Here is a 20000-nt window from a genome sequence, read left to right on the forward strand (position 1 = left end):
TAAAGTTCAAGTTAAAGGATTTGGACTGCATTAACATAGCGCCTTTCTACCTTAGCGTACAAAGCACTTTAAAATTTGCCTCTCCTCTCATTCACAAATTCATACACCGATTATGGGGGCCAAACTAAGATCAAGTCAGACCTGCACCTCAGTACAACAAGGGAGGAGTCATCTTCACCTCATGTTGCATCTTTGTATTTGATCTCTGACAAATCTCTCTTCTGAACACTCAAATACTGTATAAAAGTTTTTTTATGGAACACATAAAATATGTATCAGGTTTTCCGAAGCTGTCATTTTTGGTTAGCCAAGGTGGAACATGTCTGCCACTGGAGCGTGTCTGTGGACGAGACTTTCCAAACCAGACAAACCACACACACAGACACACACACACACACACACACAGACACGTGGCATTTACGAGGGAACAAAAATTGCCCTTTGAACATGATGCTTTCCGACATTTTAACAACATCCCACCATAACATCACTATACTATATCACATAACATCACAATATTATAATCGTCATCATTATTTTGATATGTGCAATTTGAAATCAGCTATGGATTTACTGTGCAGTAGCTTAATATGACCACAAAGCTTGCTCTGATGAGGAGGAAGTTACAAAGCATCTGCTTTATGTATGCAGTGCTTCTCAAAAGTGTCTTGGATATGATGCAAGCTGTTGACAAGAGAGAAAATTATGCCCTCAGGAGCATTTTTCACCGCCATAATAGTTGTTGTCTTATCGCAGGACACTATTTCTGTGTTGTCATACATCCAGAGTGAGACTAAAGTTAGTTAAGTTCAAAAGTGCAGCCAGTTGCACACATGACAGATCTGCTTTATTGGCAATGACATCACCTACCATTAGTGGTATTCCCAGAGCCATGCATGGACTCCCTATCTCGAATTGAATTACTTTATGGTCTGTATTTTGTGCATTAGTCTGTGCTAGGGCTGGGTATGGATCTTCAATACTTTTTGGTACCAACCAGAATGTGTTATGGAGAAACAGAGAATCGAAAACAGTCATGTATCTAAAGACGAAATCGAATGCTTTGTCAAATTCTCTTTACTTTATGTGAAATGTCTGTGGAATATCTGCTATGGATTTGCATTTTAACAGACATTCATAGTTCCCAGATGACGAATGCTTACAACTCTGGTGGTCCTCTGACTTTACATCTAGCACCATCATCAAGTCAACATTTTAATTAGTTCAATATTTTGATTTATGACCAAATACCTCCAAAACTAATGACATTCCCATAAGCCCAAAGCTATAATTTGTGTTTGTTAGCATGCTAACACTTAGATGGCAAACATTGTACTAGCCAAACATCAGCATGTTAGTATTGTCATTATGAGCATGTTAGCAAACTGATGTTAGCATGTGATTAGGCACTGCTGTGTCCACAGCCTCACAAGAGTTGCTGCTACGCTGCCGATACACAACTGTATTTACCCATTTCCCCTGGTTGCACTTCATCAATTAATAACATTTTTAGCTGTTTGGAGGACATTAAATCCTGGATGGCAGCAAATTTTCTCCAGTTAAATGACAAGAAAACTGAGATGATTTTATTTGGATCCCCCAGCTCTACAAAAAACCTGAGCAATGCCCTTGGCCATCAAATTTACAGTGCGAGGTCAGAAACTTAGGTGTTCTCTTTGACAGCTCTCTTAATTTTGATAAACAAGTCAGCTCTGTTGTTAAAGGTAGTTTTTACCAGCTTAGAACAGTAGCAAAGCTGAAATACTTTTTATCGAAGAAGGATCTCGAGACAGTCACTCATGCCTTTATTACTTCACGCCTAGATTACGGTAACTCACAGGCCTAACCCAACATAATTTGAACGGACTCCAATTAGTCCAGAATGCTGCTGCTAGACTCCTCTTTGGCACCAAAAAGTATGACCACATAACTCCCGTTTTAGCTGAGCTTCATTGGTTACCAGTAAAATTCAGAATCGATTTTAAAGTTTTACTTTTTGTTTTTAAAGCACTCCATGGTCAAGCGCCTCCATATATTTCCGATCTCTTATCTACTTACTCTGCCACCAGGGCACTCAGGTCCACAACCCAACAACTCCTCGTCATCCCCCGGACACGCCTAAAAACCAAAGGGGACCGAGCCTTCTCTGTAGTAGCCCCCAAACTCTGGAATTCCCTCCCACCCCATATCAAATCATGTAATACAATTGCTAGTTTTAAATCAAATCTGAAGACGCATTTTTTTTCCTCAAACATTGTTCCTTTGTTGTTTTATTCTATGTTACATTATTAATTCTTTCTATGCCTATTTATATTCATGGTACCTCACACATACGATTATGTATTTTTAAGGTATATTGTCTCTGCCTTCCCTGCTCTACCTGTAAAGCACTTTGGGTCAACAGTTGTTCGTTTAAATGTGCTATACAAATAAAATGACTTGACTTGACTAGCATGGCTGTAGACACTAGTGTTGCTTAAACAAAACATTTCAAATTTAAATAATTTGTCAATGTTATATACTTATACTGGCAAACGTATTGTGTAGTTGCCTGTGTTCAGACAACATTTTCCATTCGAGTAGTCGGTCTTCTTTTGGTAAAGCTGCAGTAGTTAATTTTTCGGCCACTGGAGCAGTAGAACAAGCCGTCAACAGAATTTAAACACATGTCCTTATAAAGTTGTAATGGAAAACATGATGGCAAACAACTGCTGAATTATACATTTAACAACCTTAGCATTTATTTGGAGCAGTTTCTGGCCACCCAATAAAATAAAATCCAGTATTCACATTACTTTTAGCTCTGTTTTGGTCCCCACCAACCTTTGAGGAAAATATATATTTAGCTGCTAAATGTTCCGCTATGTTCACTACCTAGTCGCTAACTGTCTTTTAAAGCTGCCGGCTGTGTCAGAACAGCTGCATGCAGTGTCTAAACACAACACTGAAGAGCAGTGAAAGTGAACTAAAACAGGGTCAAAACAATGTGCTAAAAGATGATAAAATGTGTGTTAGAGCAGAGATAATTCTCTGTGGGTTTATCACTACCAGCGCACACATTATATTTAGTAATTTTATCAATTGTTAATAAGAATATTTCCACCGACGTAAGGGGACAATTTATTATTTTGGTATTGGTACAGAAACTCAGCTACTGTATTGAAAATTGTATAAAAAAATGAACAATATTACCCACCCCTTGTGCTTGCATAAGTTTGTAAATCATACAATGTGTGTATTTAACAATGTTTAGCATTATCCTAACATTTTTAAAAGAAACCTCTAAAAAGAAGAAAGAATCACTTAAGCCTCATATTTCAAAGAAATTGCTTAAGGCACTGAAATAACAGCTCCTGTTCATTCACTGTTTGATCAAACAGCAACGCATGAATGATCACCGTCTACTGTACAGTATGTCAATGTAAACTAAGAAGATGAGTAGTGTGAAGTGTGAGCCTGACGCAGTGGTAGCCTGGTATGAGTCAGCAGTACATCCCAGACAATTACTGGGCAAATGACTCCCGGTCCCCGGCAGGACAATAAAAGTCCAGCACGGGACCGCAAAGTCTTTGTAGGAATTAGTTCAGCAGCCAGACGGTGTCTCGTTTCCCTCTCTCTCTGTGCCTGCAGTCACACACACACACATGATAGAAATATCTCTGTCAACCACAGGATACTATATTGTTAAAGGTCTGCCAACTGCTCACACACTACTGTACATTGTGATGGACTTTGTAGTAGTGTACTTGTTTATCTGAGTGGTTTTGGACAACAAGGTCATTATAGGGAATGGAAAGTTCAGATCAATAAAATAATTAAAAATCCACTTTAATTAAAAATTCAACTGTGCCGATGCTCACCAAGAGCCAAATGCAATATAATATACTCTTATAGACAATATTCATCTTCAGTATCCAACAAGGAATTCAAACTTACCTGAAATGAGGTTGACAAAACTTAAAGAGTGCAAGCGAAGCTGAGTGATGAGCAGGTCTCCATCAGTCCGTCCCTCTCATGATCTTAACTATGCAGAGCGACTGCTCCGAGCACTGTGCTAGTACAGTATACTGCATGATGGGACAGCAAACGGCAGCCTCCAGCTCAAACAGCATCAAGGACCAAAGCATCCCAGCCTCCGTCCGATGCCTGGATCAATGTGGGACTGCTCCCTTCCTGCTTGCATAACAATACTCTAGACAGATCCTCTGCTGCAGTTGGTGCCTGTGCATCAGACTACTTAGCGCTCTCTGACTTGCAAATGGACCTGGCGCTGTTCCAGTCCAAGTATCTCTGAACAAAAGTGCTGAGCTAAAACCGGTCCATATACCGGGTGAAACACTCATAAAACTGGCTAATACTCTGCACTGTTTTGTCTCTCTCCTTCTATGTCACAGTTCGGGCTGGCAGGTTATGTATGCATCTTATTCCGCCTGGTGCTCTGCATCCTGAGTCACAGCCAGAGCCAGTGAACTGGACTGATTTGAATTGTCACTGCATGTTTGTAGTTGGCTGCCTACAGGGCACAGGCTCCCTCAGTGGGAATCTGGGCCAAAGGAAGTGGACTCAGGGGTGTCGGCTCAGGAAAAAGGAATGACAGGAGCGATGATATGATGCCAACATGGGCTCACACACACTTTTCCCCTCCATAATCTTTGAAGTGGGGGATTACAAACTGTGACTAAGACAACCCCCCACCCCACTGTGTGTTACGCGGCCAAATATTGCAAAATGACTCACACAATCAACTTACAAGGCAGAATGTGTCCAGGCCAAGGACGTGTACAAAAGCATGACCAAATTTAGCGTGCGCCGAGAGCAATGAAACAACACGCACACTGGTGTGAGGATACAAGGCAACGGGCGGTGTGCTGGTGGGTTATGTTCTATTCCCTGCTTGCACATTTGAGAAAATGGCCTCCCCTTGAAGTTAAATTACTTGGCAGGATGACTAAAGTTCATGAGGAGAGATTATAGGCTAGAGGCAGTTTGGAAATTAGAGCCCTATCCTCTGTGTTGAGTCACATACAGGAGATAAGTGAGGATTACAGTCAAAGACGTTCACTGGCTGAACTCAAATGTGACACACACACACACACACACACACACACACACACACACACACACACACACACACACACACACACACACACACACACACACACACACACACACACACACACACACACACACACACACACACACACACACACACACACACACACACACACACACACACACACACACACACACCTTGAGCTTGAGAGATACAAATTGCTATCTACATTATTACATCTCTAACACGGAGCGGAACATAATCGCAGCTTAATTAAAAGGTTCCAAGATAAAGAATCAGTGGGTTCAAAGGCAGGTGCAAACAACCCAAGTGAATTGTATTGATAGCAAAGTCCTTCATCCCTCACCCTACTCTGACAGCCTATTAATTGTGCTCTTCACACTCCGATGCGTTCTGTACATTCTGCTTCAGTTAATAAACATGTCACCTAAAGCGTCAGCACGGCTTACAGCAAGAAGTACACGCCAAGAGGCAGCCAGAAGGGAGAAAAAAATAAATAATTAAAATCAGGGTGTGTCTCAACATCACTCAAAATCTCTGCCCATATGTGACCTCTCCTGACAAATTTATGAAATTGCATCTCTTCACCTTTCATTATGGCCACACTGCGTGCTGCAGAGCAGGAGTCAGCAGGGAGCACGTTAAACTCGGTGAAACATCAAATCGCTGCTTGTTGAATCAGAGAGGACCCAACAGAGAGGGTCGTCCAGCTCAAACTCCCTCTGCTCTGAACACAGTTATCTCATTTCCCTCCTGAAATGCATCCAATAATGTTTATTGGCTGAAATAATAAATGGGTGGCATTTTCATATCCTAATCCCTCAGAGTGAGGGGGCTGCCGAGCAGTTCGGGGTTCGGTGAGCACCTTGGCAGTGCCCGCAAGGTGAACTGGCATCTTTCCAGCTACAAGTCCACACTCCATATGGGGACTTGAACCAGGGACCCTCTGGTTCCTAACCCAACTCCCTACGGACTGAGCTACTGCCATCCCCTCTAGAAAGAACAAGATTAGCGACTTGATTACCGACGTCCCTAAACACTGTGGAAAAAAGGGTATTTAGTTTAATGAGTGGGATTTGTCACTGTTGACCAAATAATACAATATTCAAATAATAAGTCAGCAAAGTAGGGGCTGCCGGCTGCCGCAACTAACGATTATTTTGTTGATTAAACTGAATATTTCCACCATTAATTGATTGGTCCATAAAAGTCAAAAGTGCCCTTCAAAATTTCTCAAAGCCCAAATTGGCATAGCAGATTTCTTTGTATTTCTATGTCTTGTTTTGGGATATGTGGTTTAATATCCTAAACAATCAAGAAAACCAGCAATTATTCACATTAGAGAAGCTGGAACCTGTATATTTAAGCTTAAGGACTTTTTATGATTAACAGATTATCAAAACAGTTGCTGAATCATCATCCTCATCACCATTAATTGACTAATCTTTTCAGCTCTACAATAAAGTTAAAATATGCATACACAAACATGCACTTGGAAATTGGTTCCATGAGATTATTCTGGCAGTAATAACACACTCAACATGAACCAAAGCAGGAGTCATCAGCCGCAGTGGGTTTAACATCAAACACCGCCGTGCAGAAAGCCAAATACACTAAACTCAGAAGTAACAGCTAGTTGCTTTTCAAAACACATTCTCAGCATGGAGTCAACTCACCTCCTCCAGCTCTTCCTCCTCACCTGACAACTTGGCTTAGGCTGTAAAAAAATAAAAAGCGTTGCCAAGTGGTCGGGTTGGCTCAGTGGGTAGAGCAGGCGCACATATACGGAGAAGGTTTATGCCTCAACGCAGAGATCCAGGGTTAAAATCCGACCTGTTCCCCCTCTCTCTCCCCCCTTTCTCACCTAGCTGTCCTGTCAAATAAAAAGGCGGAAAAGCCCAAGTCAGGTCAAATGCAAAAACAAAAATATGAGAATTGCTGAATTCCTCCAGACTCCAATAAGCAATCAGCACTCCTCCGTACACTGATGGATGGATCACAGCCCAGCCTCGTCCCTGCCTCTTATCCTCTCCTCATTCTCTGGATTAAATCCATAGAGTCTCTGTCACTCTACTCCTCTCTTCCTCTCTTTTCCCTCGCTGTCATGAGCATAATCCCATGTGCACAAACTACACAACAAGCCAAAGCGGAAGTCCACAGAGCAGAAAACAGAGGGCTAGTGTTGGCCAATTGCGGGCTATAAATAGGCTTCTTGAGTTCATCATTGTCTCTTTGCATGATGGTGAAGAGCCTAGAGGGCTTGGAGAGAGGGAGGAGGGCAGACCAAGCAGCATCACTCTCTGTTGGCTTTTACTTCCCTCCTTGTATCGACTTCACTCTCCCTATCAGTTTCACCATTCCGGATTCTTGTCTTGGGGGATATCCGAGCCAAGCTGGAAGCGCCAACATCCATCCATTTTAGTTTTTTTAATAAAATGACAAAACTAAAAATTAGGAATAAATGCTACAGAATACCGCAGGATGACTTTTTAGTTAGCGACTGACCGTACATCAATCTTTCATAATGTAAAGGGTTACGTGTGATGTGCTCTAATAAAGTGTGGTAAGTGAATGTCACAGTGGATAAGATCACAGTTAAATGCCAACAATGCTCTTCATGTAGTATTGTGTCATGCTCAAGTCCACATGCACATATAAAAAACAGCCAAATACTGTTGCAGTGGTGAAATGACTTATTCGCTGTCCAGTGAAAATCGTGTATCTCCGAAATTGGTGATTTAAATTTTTGTAAAGTAAGTGTCCCTTTATTGTCTGAGAAAAACCTCCCAATTCTTATGCTGAATACATTTTTTTGGATCATCTTAAAAACGTTGTCAATGTTGAAATAAGGTTAAGACGATTTGAAAGAACATAACCTTACATTTAGCATCACATTGCCATCAATTAACTCTTGTCAACTCACTTTACAAATAAAATCTGCCACAAAAGAGGTTCCCTACATAAAATACATACTTGTGTTTTGTATAATTGTCCAACAATGGTTCAAACCAAAAGAAGTCAGTAGAGATGAGGCACATTTTACCAAAAAGGTATATTCCTTAAAACTATCAAATAAAAAGCAACCCAGACACAAAATGAACTTTGTCTTCAAACTCTCCTAAATCACAATACACACAAAAACTTTTTCTCTACAGGGAGACAATTAAACCTAGTTGTTTAGATGACGCAACTGTGCACACATGAGAAAATGTGTTCCTAATTTAGGTTTGTACCAAACAACCGTCTTTCCCTATAAAGGTGCTTGACATTGCAAAGAGCATCGCAGATATTACATTGTAATATGTTTTAAAAAATAAAACTTGAATCATACAAAACCTCACTACTGTACGTGGTATGGTACAGTATATGACCAAAGAAAACATAGTGCTAATTTTCAAGTGCATGAATGATGAGGATTCAATTTAGCTGAGATTTACTGTCACAGTCAATATTTGTTAACTGGTCACAGCTAGGTATGACACATGCAAGATATGTGTCAAGAGAGAGAAATGTCTAATTAACCTATTGACCCCATGAGTCACACAGCTCACTTAAACCTTATCCAGAAGGTCTCTGTGACTCTGTCACAGTGAGTAATACACTGAGCAAGAAGGGACATCCCATGTAAGGCATTTCTTTTCATATTGGACAGATTTATAGGACGTCCACTCGAGAGATTTCTCCGCTTTCTAAATTACTAATGGTTATCAGAGACAGAGTAGCATTAGCAGGGAGTATACATCCAACACACTCCAAATCACTATTAGTATTTCATGACAACATATAATGTATTACCCTCCAGGCACATCCAGTGCAGGATCTGACATGAGAAATGTCAGATGTGGTTGAGAGCAAGACTTTCAAACAAATACAATCCTTAGCACAAAATAAAAGGTTGATTGCACACTAGCAAAGCATGGTACTTTACGTTTTTCTATATTCCCACATTCAGTTAGCCTGATTAATGTGAATCCAGTGCAGCCATATTGTACTTTCTGCTTTAAGGGTGTTTGAGGTTGTTCACATCTATATTTGGTGAGTGTAGGAGCTGCAGCACTTTTTGTCTTTATAGTTTCCCAATTTTTAAGCAATACAGCAGGACAAGGAGTCCAAACTGACATACAAAGCAACCAAGGAGGGTTTTAGAGCCAAATAGTGGAATGCTTTTGCTTTACCAAATCAGTCATCTGACCTCAATCCTACCAATCATGTGTTTAACCTGCTAAATACCAGACAGATGAAAACAAAAAATAGAAAAGAAAATCCCACAAACAATCAAGAAGGAAAGATGGCTGCAGTACTGCACTGGCAGAGCATCACCAGGGGGGCCTGCTGCTTACACACTAAGCATTTTTGGCCACTTGGGGGCAGCAGAAACAATCACCTTATATTATATTATAAGCTGATATGGTGAGCTTGTTAGCAACAGTTAACAATACACATCGAGCAGACATGGGGCAACATTAGCATTCATTTGTAGTTGTGTTTCAGGCCGTCTGATGAATGTAAGGCTAATATTGGCTCTACTTTTAGCTTCGTTTTGGTCTCCACCAACTCCTTAGGGAAATATCTGGCTCTTTAGCTGCTAAATGTTTCACTATGTTCACCAGCTAGTCACTAACTTTTTCTGTCTGCTGTTCAGTACTGGGCAGGCAGTGTACAGTGGGTCTTTAGAGCTTTTTCTCAGATAAAAGCTGCCTGCTGCAAATGGAAACAATCCTGAAGAGAGCAGCGAGTTAACCAAAGCAGTAATGTTGTGGTCCAACTAAACCCATATAGTGCAAGCTTAAGAATTCCCTCTGTTGGACCACAAGGCAGAACTACTTCAAACAGACTGTTGCACTTGTAGACCGTCAATTTTAAGTTTGAACAGGTCATCACAGTTTAAATATATACAGTAATCTCTTCCCACATTTGAATTTCAAATTAGAATTGAGAGGTCTATTATAGAAGCTTTGAGGTTATATTGACTGGCAGACAGTATTTCTGTCCTCATACAGTTTGGGGACTATGTATAAAAGGGTGAACAGTACCTAGACTGTTCATGTAATGTGAATGCAGACAACCTTAAATTAAGAGCTAAAACTCTGCACTTTAACCTAATTGTTAGGTTAGAAAAAAAATCCCTAATAATTCCTTACACATCTATAAATACACACTACACAATGCATTGCTGCTTCTAAAACAAACTTGGGTGTTGCGATGCATTAGTGACAATCTGAGCTTTCGGAGCAAAACAAACAATTCAAACAAACATTCATTTGAAGTATTCACAGAGAGAAATTTGAATTAATCAACCTTACATTTAATAATGTCTTGCTACATTACTCTTGGGTATTGAAGTCCTCAAAACAGTTACCTCTTCTTTCCATTTGGGGTCGCAAGTGTGCAGAATTACCTTAAAGCTTAAGCTCCTTTATAGACAAGTTACCATCCATCTGCTTCTTGCTTCGATCATTTAACTCTGACTATTTTCTAGCAGGAGCTTCTGGGATTTCAGCAAGGACAGTTTCTCATTAGGGGTGGGAATCACCAGATAGAAATAAAAAATATTCTGCGATATATTGCAATTCATTTCCTTTTTTCCAACTGTCAAATTATGTCCCAAAAGGAAACTTTTTCAACATCTGTTTTATCCAAAAAGGATGCAAAATGGGATTGTCAAGCAGACAAACTGACCAACACATATATAATAACAGGTCAATACTTGGCGTCTGTGTATCGATACAGTAATGCTACGGAAAATATCGCAATACTATGCTGTATCAAGGTTTTCCCCCACCCCTATTTCTCATATATGGAGATGGCAGATCTCTCCCTTTCAGTCTCCCACCCTCTCGCCCGTCCATCAATAACCACTCTTTCTCCTCCTTTTCCTCCCTACATCTCCTCCCGTGTCCTGACTCCTCCCTCAGTTCAGCCTGGTGTCCACTCAGCCTCCCTCTGCTCATCATACCAGTGGCTCTCCTCACCTCAATTATCTCTTAATATTAGTGAACAACCACAGAGAGGATCAGCTTTTCACCTCACTCCAGGTAGGTGTGTTTAAGTTATGAGGATACAGAAAACATAGCTCTCTTAACACTTATTGTAGGATTTAACAGTATAGTGACAAGTTGTTCTTATCAAAATAGTCAAATCAAGAATAAAATGTAATGAAAGCAACAACAAAAAATGTATTTTAGATTTAGAGACAAAGTGTCTTTTTAAATAACTATATCAAGTGTTGCTTGTTTGCATACAGTTAAGAGGCCTATGTCTTAAAGTTGGACACTTCCTGTCATTGTCTTGGATAGAATGGGTTTATGCTTCAGAAGTGTTTCCTGAACCTTAACAGGAAAGCCATCAGAGAAGAAACAACCTTGAAAAAGGTGCCATTGCCACTGTTAAAACGCCATTAGCAAGCTTTTTTTATATTTTATTGAAGTCATACCTGGAGACTACGCTAAAATTATCCCTAAACAGGGTTTTTATAAATTATTTTCCAAAGATTGTTTGAGGACCACAATCTGTATTGTAGCTTTTGTCTACAGTTGTCTATGGCCAAGGCTGTTAAACATGTGTGATTACTAAGTTAAAATGCAGGGAATTTCCTGTTTATCCAGAGCGATCTACTAGATTGCAGACTGTGTGGATGACAACTTGTCATCATAAAACAAAAAAAAAAAAAAAAAACGGTTTAATTTTTTTTAACTCTGAGCCGACACTGGTGTGGTGTTGATACAGACTGTATTCGGTCATTATATCTTTGATGGAGGTGGTTTGGTGCTATCTAAGCAACCCCAGCAGGTATACTTTGCATTTTACAATGAGGGATGAACAGTCCTTTATATATCCACTCATGTACGCTGAAACAAGACAGGGGAAAGAAAGAGCAGCAGATCAAAGCAAACTGGTACCTCTCCTTTTATAGGTATTGTTGCATCTAGCCTCAAGTGTTGCAGATGGAATCCGTCTGCTGCAGCAACACTGATCTGTACTCAAGTAGAGAGAGGTTATATATACAGTGAATAGAAAATGTACACAACAGGCTCTCCTGCATGCTTACAGAATGCCTTTCGGAGGAGGAAACAAGTGTGGCTGCTGCCAGAAAACCGTCTACTTCGCTGAGGAAGTGCAGTGTGAGGGCAAGAGCTGGCATAAATCCTGTTTTCTGTGCAGTAAGTATTTAAGTTCTCAGGTAATCTGCTTTATTCGCCCACTGACTCCCAGCGCATAAACGACTCAGAAATCCGGGAAGTGCCGGGATGGAATGCAGAGTATTTGGCATCAGGGTATGAAAGTGAGCATCTGCAGGTTTTCGCTCAGACATCTCAGCCCTTATTTGGATTCAGTGGAAACATGTGACAAAAGGCTTGGTCTTCCTTATATGGCAGAGGAAGGTACACATGCTCCCCCCTCCAGCACAGACAAGCATTTATCAGAGCCAACCACGCACATAGTTGGTTATGTTCTTTAAAATGTCACGCATAGTTTGCAGTAATGTCACGGCTAAATATCGGTCTTGAGAGTTTAGTTTGTTTGGTTTGCTGTAGATGCTTGTGAGTAAAGAAAACATAATTAGACACAGATTCATATTTCTAATTTGTTGTTGGTTTTCTCCCCGTCTTTGTTGTTGCAAGTGGTCTGTAAGAAGAACTTAGACAGCACAACAGTGGCCGTCCATGTGGATGAGATCTACTGCAAATCATGCTATGGCAAGAAATATGGGCCAAAAGGCTACGGCTTCGGAGGTGGAGCCGGCACTCTGAGTATGGACACAGGAGAAGGACTTGGAATCAAGCCTGAAGAGTGAGCAAAACAACACTTCCTCTTGTTATTAAACTACTGAGAACAATATAAAGCTATATACTGTACAGCCCGGTTATAGAAGGACAAGTACATTTCATAAATGTTTAAGTTTTTGAAACAAAAGTGTGCACAAACTAAACAACTTCTACACAGGACCCCCTTGAAAACGAGATGGTACATCTCAAGGGGTTATCCTAATAAAAGAATTTCAACATGAAAAAAAGAATTTCAACATGCTGAATTAAAAGTCACAACTGAGGGGTGAAACATAAAAAGGAACCACAGGATCCGTGTTAGTAGCTCTTAATACATTTAATAAAGCAAAGTCTCAGAGATTTCGTCCAGGTGTTCAGTTTCATCCCTTATTGCCTTCTTTAAAGATCTGGTTTTTCTTGACAGACAAGCTCCTCATCGCCCTACAAACAACCCCAACGCCTCGAAGTTTGCCCAGAAAACAGGGGGCTCCGATGTGTGTCCTCGATGTGGGAAAACCGTGTACGCAGCCGAGAAGGTTGTCGGAGGAGGCAATGTAAGGAAGATCTACGTATACCTTTATCTTAGTGTATAAATTGTGCTTTAAATTAAGAATAAAAGTGGATGATTTGTCAGTTCTCTGTATATTTTTAAGCTTGAATCAACTCTCTCTCTCTCTCATCAGTCCTGGCATAAAGGCTGCTTTCGCTGTGCCAAGTGTGGCAAAGGACTCGAGTCCACCACCCTTGCTGATAGAGACGGGGAGATCTTCTGTAAAGGTCTGTGTATATCAACTAATTTGATTTAGGGCTGGATGATATGACAATATATGCATATTGCAAACGGTATAAAAATGTCTAATGTATATATATTTTTCTATATCGTTTCTATCGCAATATTGAGTGGCCAAACTGCATTACAGAGATGGTCCGATACCATTTTTTGCTTCCCAATACCGATTCCAATACCTATCCAACCCAATACCAGTGTGTCATATATTTGATCATGTTTTAGCAACTGTATGCTACTATCCCTGTATGGGTGTGATATGATTTCTATCTTTGTTGTCAGTCTGGCTCAGGTTAAACTCTCATGAACAAACAATGAATGACACAGAACTTTCTTTTATTATCCAGTTTCACAGTCAGTTATAACGAAAAAAGAACATAAACTACTTCAACTATTACCAGAACACATGCTATATCGTGATATGTACCGTTAGAGAAATGAAATGACCAGGAATGTCACAATTTTGAAATCAGGCCCCCAGTATTTTTTTGTCTCCTAACCCCAGCTTACTTGCACACGTCTAAAGAAAAAAAAAAAAAAAAAAAAAAGACACTGCGTAGCTTATTGGCTTGTAGCACTACACCATGGCCGCTGCCGGAGTCGGAAATGACAGAGAAACAAAACTGGAAAATCCACTGGGGGTGTGCAAAAAAAAAAAAAAAAAAAAAAAAATTCACATTCGTATCGCGATTCAAGCTCTACCGATTCAAAATTGATTCACAGAATTTTTTTGTATGTTTTAAATTGTATGTCTACTACTACATTTACATACTGTGAATCGTTTTTTAAATTGAATCTTGAGCCCAAAAATCAATATCGAATCGTGACATTTCCTGAAATCGTGCACCCCTAAAATCCACCCACTTCACCGTCAAAGTCAGTCACATTTTGCCTTCCCTGTGAGTTATGCAAACAAGCAACCAACGGTAGAGTGTGGGCTCCGACGGGACTTCATGATGGATATGGGTGCAACCTTGTTAAACTCATGGTGCATTCAACTGCACCTCGTGAAGGACAAACTAGAGAAACTCAAACTGTTGTTGTAAAGTACCCTTCTGCCATCCATTGGCTCTTATTGTGGCATTGCCATCAATGCTGAACATGTGACCTTAAAATCAAAAGTCAAATCGAATCTTGGATTTGGAGAATCGTGACACCCATAGAAATGGTTGGGATTGAAGATTTTGGCCATGACCCAGCCCTAGCCGTTACTAATGAGAAATTATTTCTAGTATTTTTTTTAAACAAATAAAAACTGGTAAAAATTCTCATCACTGAATCAATACTGCATCACTGTATTGCAGTTGTTTTGGAATGGCAGTGTGTAATTGTACAACATACAGCGCTTCAGAGGTTTAACTTAACCGGTGACATCTGAACCTCAACCTCCAGTGCAGAAACAGTTGCTCTAAATTACTTAAGACAGAGGCCCAGCAGGTCAGCAGCCCCTCTGACCTTTTGCCATTTATTTTTTTTTTTTTTTTTTTTTTTAATTTTTTATCATGACATCATGTATGAATAAACCAGTCGACAACTAAAAACGTAGTTCTGATTATGTGGCTCTGCAAATGAAGGTTAAATAAATTACTTTAGTTTGTGTGCCAGTGTTTTATGCAGCGTTTCTCAGTCTTTCCAATTTCATTCACAGGTTGCTACGCAAAGAACTTTGGTCCCAAGGGGTTTGGCTTTGGTCAGGGTGCAGGAGCTCTGGCTCATTCCCAGTAAAGCCTGAAGCCTCGGCCTACCTGGAACGGACATCGCTAGGATATCATCGCTTCCAGGATCCTTCAGTCAATATCCAGCCTATTTCACCCTGCCCGTTCACTCCAGCTAATGGCAAATAGAAGTGAAAGAAGCACATAACACAGCTTTTTGTACACGTTTACCAAGTAGATTTTGCTCTGTTTTGCATTTGAATCTGGATTATGATGCCCTAGTATTTGACTGCTTAAAATACAAGATATGCTATATACAGTATTCAAAACGCACAAAATTCTCACTCTGTGTTCCGATGATCACATGTGTGTTTAAACTGAGTCGTTAACAGGAAAAAAAGAAAAACTAAACTCTGTGGTTGCCATACTAAGAGACACTTGCACTGTAATAAAAAATATAGTCTGGCAAACTGAGTTTGATTAACATCTGAATCAGTTGGAGTCAGAGATAGAACAGAACAAGATTAACTAATTAATTTTTCAAGACAAAAAAATAAGAAAATAAAAAAAAACTGGCTCACATTTAGCTTCAGCTACACTTAAGATTTTCTCCTTTTTGCTTTACATGTCAAATGGTGTACATACTGTCTTAAGAAATGCTTTGTTGCTAAGACACAAAATAAATATCAGGCAAACCAAACAATGGAATTATTTTTCTTATTCCCAGTGATGCAAAATCTGGCATGCTCCACACAATTTGTCATTGTTCTTTTTATGCTTCTGGCCTGATGAAATCATTGTGTTTGTTTATGTGGTATTGGGTGTGCTGGTTATTCCTTCCAATCAACATTAAACAAACAGAGTAAAATGCCAGCTGTTGTGACGAACAACGGCGTCGTAGTGCTCAGCCCCATCTCTGCCTGCGCCGCGGAGTTGGCACACTGAGCAGAGTGCCAGGCAGCTGTGGTGTCGGGGGCAGCTGTTTGTTTTGGTCCCGACTACAACACGTGTGAGTCGCATCAACAGCCAAACTAATATATAGCTCTGAAATCCACACAAAGATGAAAGTATTACTCTGGATCTGTTGCAGAGTTTTCATGTGTTTAGATTTGTAATAAGTGGAACAAAAACGTGTTTCATCTCTTCAGCTAGTAGACATTTCAAAATTGATATATGGTTGCTCCAAATATCCTGCTGCAAGTATGAAAATAACATGGACATGTAGTTTATTTCCCCATCATCCCTTTACCCACCAGAGGGCAATATAGAGACCTGATCTTACAGAGGGAGATCAGGTGAATGAGTCACATATTTCCACATAGTGAAAAATAAAGCCAATATGATAATTAGATTTTAAGTATATTAGTATAATATACTATAATACAAAGAACTGCATCACTTTAATAGAAATCCTTTTTAAATTTTGTCATTCTGTATCAGTTGCATTTACATTTTGTTTTGCGATAGGTCTTGGAACTTAATATCGAAACTAACCGTTTGCTAAACCCCTCCCCAAAATGTCCAATTATAGGCACTGCAGGTCTATCAGGGTTTGGATTTCTCCACGTGTTGAAGTGGTCTGTTTGAGGCTTGTAGTGACAGCAACACTCTGAACCTTTCCTTAACCAAAAACACAAGAGCAAATATGTAAGGAAAGGATTAAACACCGTTTATCTGCTCCAACAGTTAGCATGGGTGGCTAACTAGCTACTTACAGTAGTAAGTATAGCTTCCAAGGAACGTTTCTACATTTGTTTATGGGGTAACCGGTAGGGCTGCACAATTAATCGCAATGTTATCAATATCGCAATATGGCCTATTCCAATATCCAAATTGCAGGGGGGGCCCCAATATTTTAGTTAAGGCAAAATATGTGGCAACCCATTCTGAATGAAGTGTTGTTTATTGCTGCAAGAGACGTCCCAGCATACGATCGATCGATCCTGCCAGTAGCATATGCTACAGTGAAACTGCGAATGGCTCATTAAATCAGCTACATATACACACACATATATATATATATATATATATATATATATATATATATATATATATATATATATATATATATATATATATATATATATATATATATATATATATATATATATATATATATATATATATATATATATATATATATATATATATATATATATATATATATATATATATATATATATATATATATATATATATATATATATATATATATATATATATATATACATATATATATATATATATATACATATACATATATATATATACATATATATATATATATACATATATATATATATATATATATATATATATATATATATATATATATATATATATATATATATATATATATATATATATATATATATATATATATATATATATATATATATATATATATACATATATATATATATATATATATATATATATATATATATATATATATATATATATATATATATATATATATATATATATACATATATATATATATATATATATATATATATATATATATATATATATATATATATATATATATATATATATAGCTGCTGTTACACATTTACATAACATAATACACATAATTAACAGCTGCAGTAAACATTTTGAACTCCTAAAGACTTAAACAATATAATTTACAGGAGAGTGCTACTGTCCTGTAAAAGTGCTATGTAATCCACTGGCATCTGAATATACAAGTCAGTGTTCAGTTTCCTAGAGACAGTCCAGCAAACACACACAGCACTTTGTTAATCCTGCTGCCATATATACTGTGGAATTATAATCAGCTGCCATGAGCCAACAGCCTGGATCTCAGTGTCATGAATCAAATCAGCCTCAGGGACTTAACAGTGCTAACTCAGCGAGAGTAAAAGAACAGTAAAAGAACAAACTTTAACAATCTAACACTACTACCAAAAGAAAGAAAAAGAGGCTAAGCTTACAGACCGTGCAAACCATGCAATTATCTTTATACATCCACAGATTAATTTCACTAAAAGAGACAGATTCAGCACTAGAAGTATTCCCCATGGTGGTGTCCCATCCTTGATGGGAGTTTGAACAAAGCACAATGGCCTCTCTATAAATATGAAATGTAATAAACTGTAATAGATTCACAGTAAACTGCTGTCATTTGGCAAGCAATTTACAGACCGGTAACAAAAAAAAAAAAAAAAAAAAAAAAAAAGAAAAACCTGATGTGTGTAGTAGTGTAGAAACATTGATTTGAGGAGTATGAAAATAATTATCTCAAGACTATGACCAGGGCTGCACAATATGAGAAAAAATATGCGATAACATGATTGAATATCGCAATCACAACATTCCCAGTGATAAATTGACAGATAAAGTGTACTCCGTTCTGCTTTCAGTGTACTGAAAAAACTATAATAAATGAAAAAACATAACAAATTGCTTGTTGCTTGCAGTACTGTTTTTGTAAGGGATTTCTCAATTAACAATACGGTCTACAAAATGTAAAAGAAATTGCCAAGAAATGGCCATCCCATATCCTCAGAGCCCAAGGTGACATCTTCAAATTCCCCGTTTTGTTACAACCAACAGGATCTGGGAAAATTTTTCTTCAAACTAAATAAATAAAAAAAAGACTGAAATGATTAATCAAATACCAAAATAGTTGTGGATCAACTAATCCATTAATTGACTAATCATCTGACAATGTTTTACTTGATTTAGCGATTTTAGAAACCCTTTAATGCAGGGTTTCTCAAACTTTGTATGAAAGTGCCTATTGAGGGGGCCAGCATGATGAAAGGCCGCAGAGTAAAAATGCACACACACCTCACTTTCACATTAAACTCCCGGGTTTTCCACAGTACTAGCATTGATGACAACTGCGCCACTCGCCAGGTGCCACTTGTTGCCATACAACCAGTAGCTTCCCACAAGTGGTCATTTTTAACCTGACAGACACTTGTTAGGGGGGCACAGTTTGACCTGTAGCAGAGTAGTGTATTACATTTAAGCTATTGAAAGTGAAAGTACTGAAATGGACCGCAGATGATCCAATATTGTAAATCTGGCGCCACACAAAATGTTTCTGAGGGTCGCCATTGGCCCGTTGGGCTGTGCTTTGAGCATCAGCGCTTTATTGACTTTATTTTAACAAAAAGCAGCCTTGCAACACATGTAGTAAACACAAACCATACACAAGTGATTTTGTGTCCTTGCATGAGTAAACTGAACACTTAAGTGTGTTACACATTCATCTGTGTTTACACATACTCCAAAAACGTGTGCACACGTGCAAGCTGGGACCCAGAATCAAAGATCATTATCACATGATCCTGCCAATTTTTCTATGTTTAGTAGTTGGCCTTAGCTAAAGGTATCCTGGAAACTGAATTCCGGTTTTAAAACCACAGCTTAGCATTGTCTGCAGCTATTATCCTAATCAGACCAACGGGGCCTGGCAGACTCCGGGTGAAACGGGGCACGTCTCCAACATCACTCTCAGTAGCCAAAGAAAATCTCAGAAAATCATCTACAGCTACAAGACAAACTGTTTTGCTGCTTGAAGTTTGCTTCAATATGAGAAAAAAAAAAAAAAAAAAGAAGTTTGCACTTTCTGTATACACAGCGGCTGTCTGTTAGGATGAACAAAGCTGGTGTACCAGAGTAGAGAAGATCCTACCTATAGAGCGTTAAATAGTTCACACATGTAAAAGAAGAAAACTGATTAA

At 38.8% G+C, this 20000-nt stretch overlaps 2 protein-coding genes across 11 annotated transcripts in view; one reads left to right on the plus strand and one right to left on the minus strand.

The window, feature by feature from the left end:
• The window catches only part of nav1b (neuron navigator 1b), a 100670-nt gene that overhangs the window by 71755 nt on the left and 8915 nt on the right, over window positions 1-20000 (minus strand). Inside the window, exon 1 of one of the 10 annotated variants that reach the window (XM_028575763.1) lies at window positions 6751-6811. The exons of the other annotated variants lie outside the window; for them this stretch is intronic. The gene's annotated coding sequence lies outside the window, so the exon portion shown is untranslated. Of the gene's footprint in view, window positions 1-6750; window positions 6812-20000 lie in introns of those variants that run through there. 10 annotated transcript variants of the gene reach the window in all.
• On the plus strand, window positions 10979-15982 carry csrp1b (cysteine and glycine-rich protein 1b). The gene is made up of 6 exons (XM_028575773.1): window positions 10979-11109; window positions 12125-12234; window positions 12697-12865; window positions 13265-13394; window positions 13524-13617; window positions 15276-15982. The coding sequence occupies exons 2-6, from the start codon at window positions 12126-12128 to the stop codon at window positions 15350-15352; spliced, it is 579 nt and encodes a 192-aa protein (XP_028431574.1). The 5' UTR covers window positions 10979-11109; window position 12125; the 3' UTR covers window positions 15353-15982.

The sequence above is a fragment of the Perca flavescens genome, chromosome 4 (assembly GCF_004354835.1).
Source record: "Perca flavescens isolate YP-PL-M2 chromosome 4, PFLA_1.0, whole genome shotgun sequence".
Taxonomy (NCBI): domain Eukaryota; kingdom Metazoa; phylum Chordata; class Actinopteri; order Perciformes; family Percidae; genus Perca; species Perca flavescens.

Coding starts and splice junctions, on each gene's coding strand:
- csrp1b (XM_028575773.1), top strand. CDS start 12,126: ATGCCTTTCGGAGGAGGAAACAAGTGTGGCTGCTGCCAGAAAACCGTC. Junction 12,866..13,264: donor CTTGGAATCAAGCCTGAAGA/GTGAGCAAAACA, acceptor TTTTCTTGACAG/ACAAGCTCCTCATCGCCCTA. Junction 13,395..13,523: donor AGGTTGTCGGAGGAGGCAAT/GTAAGGAAGATC, acceptor CTCTCTCATCAG/TCCTGGCATAAAGGCTGCTT.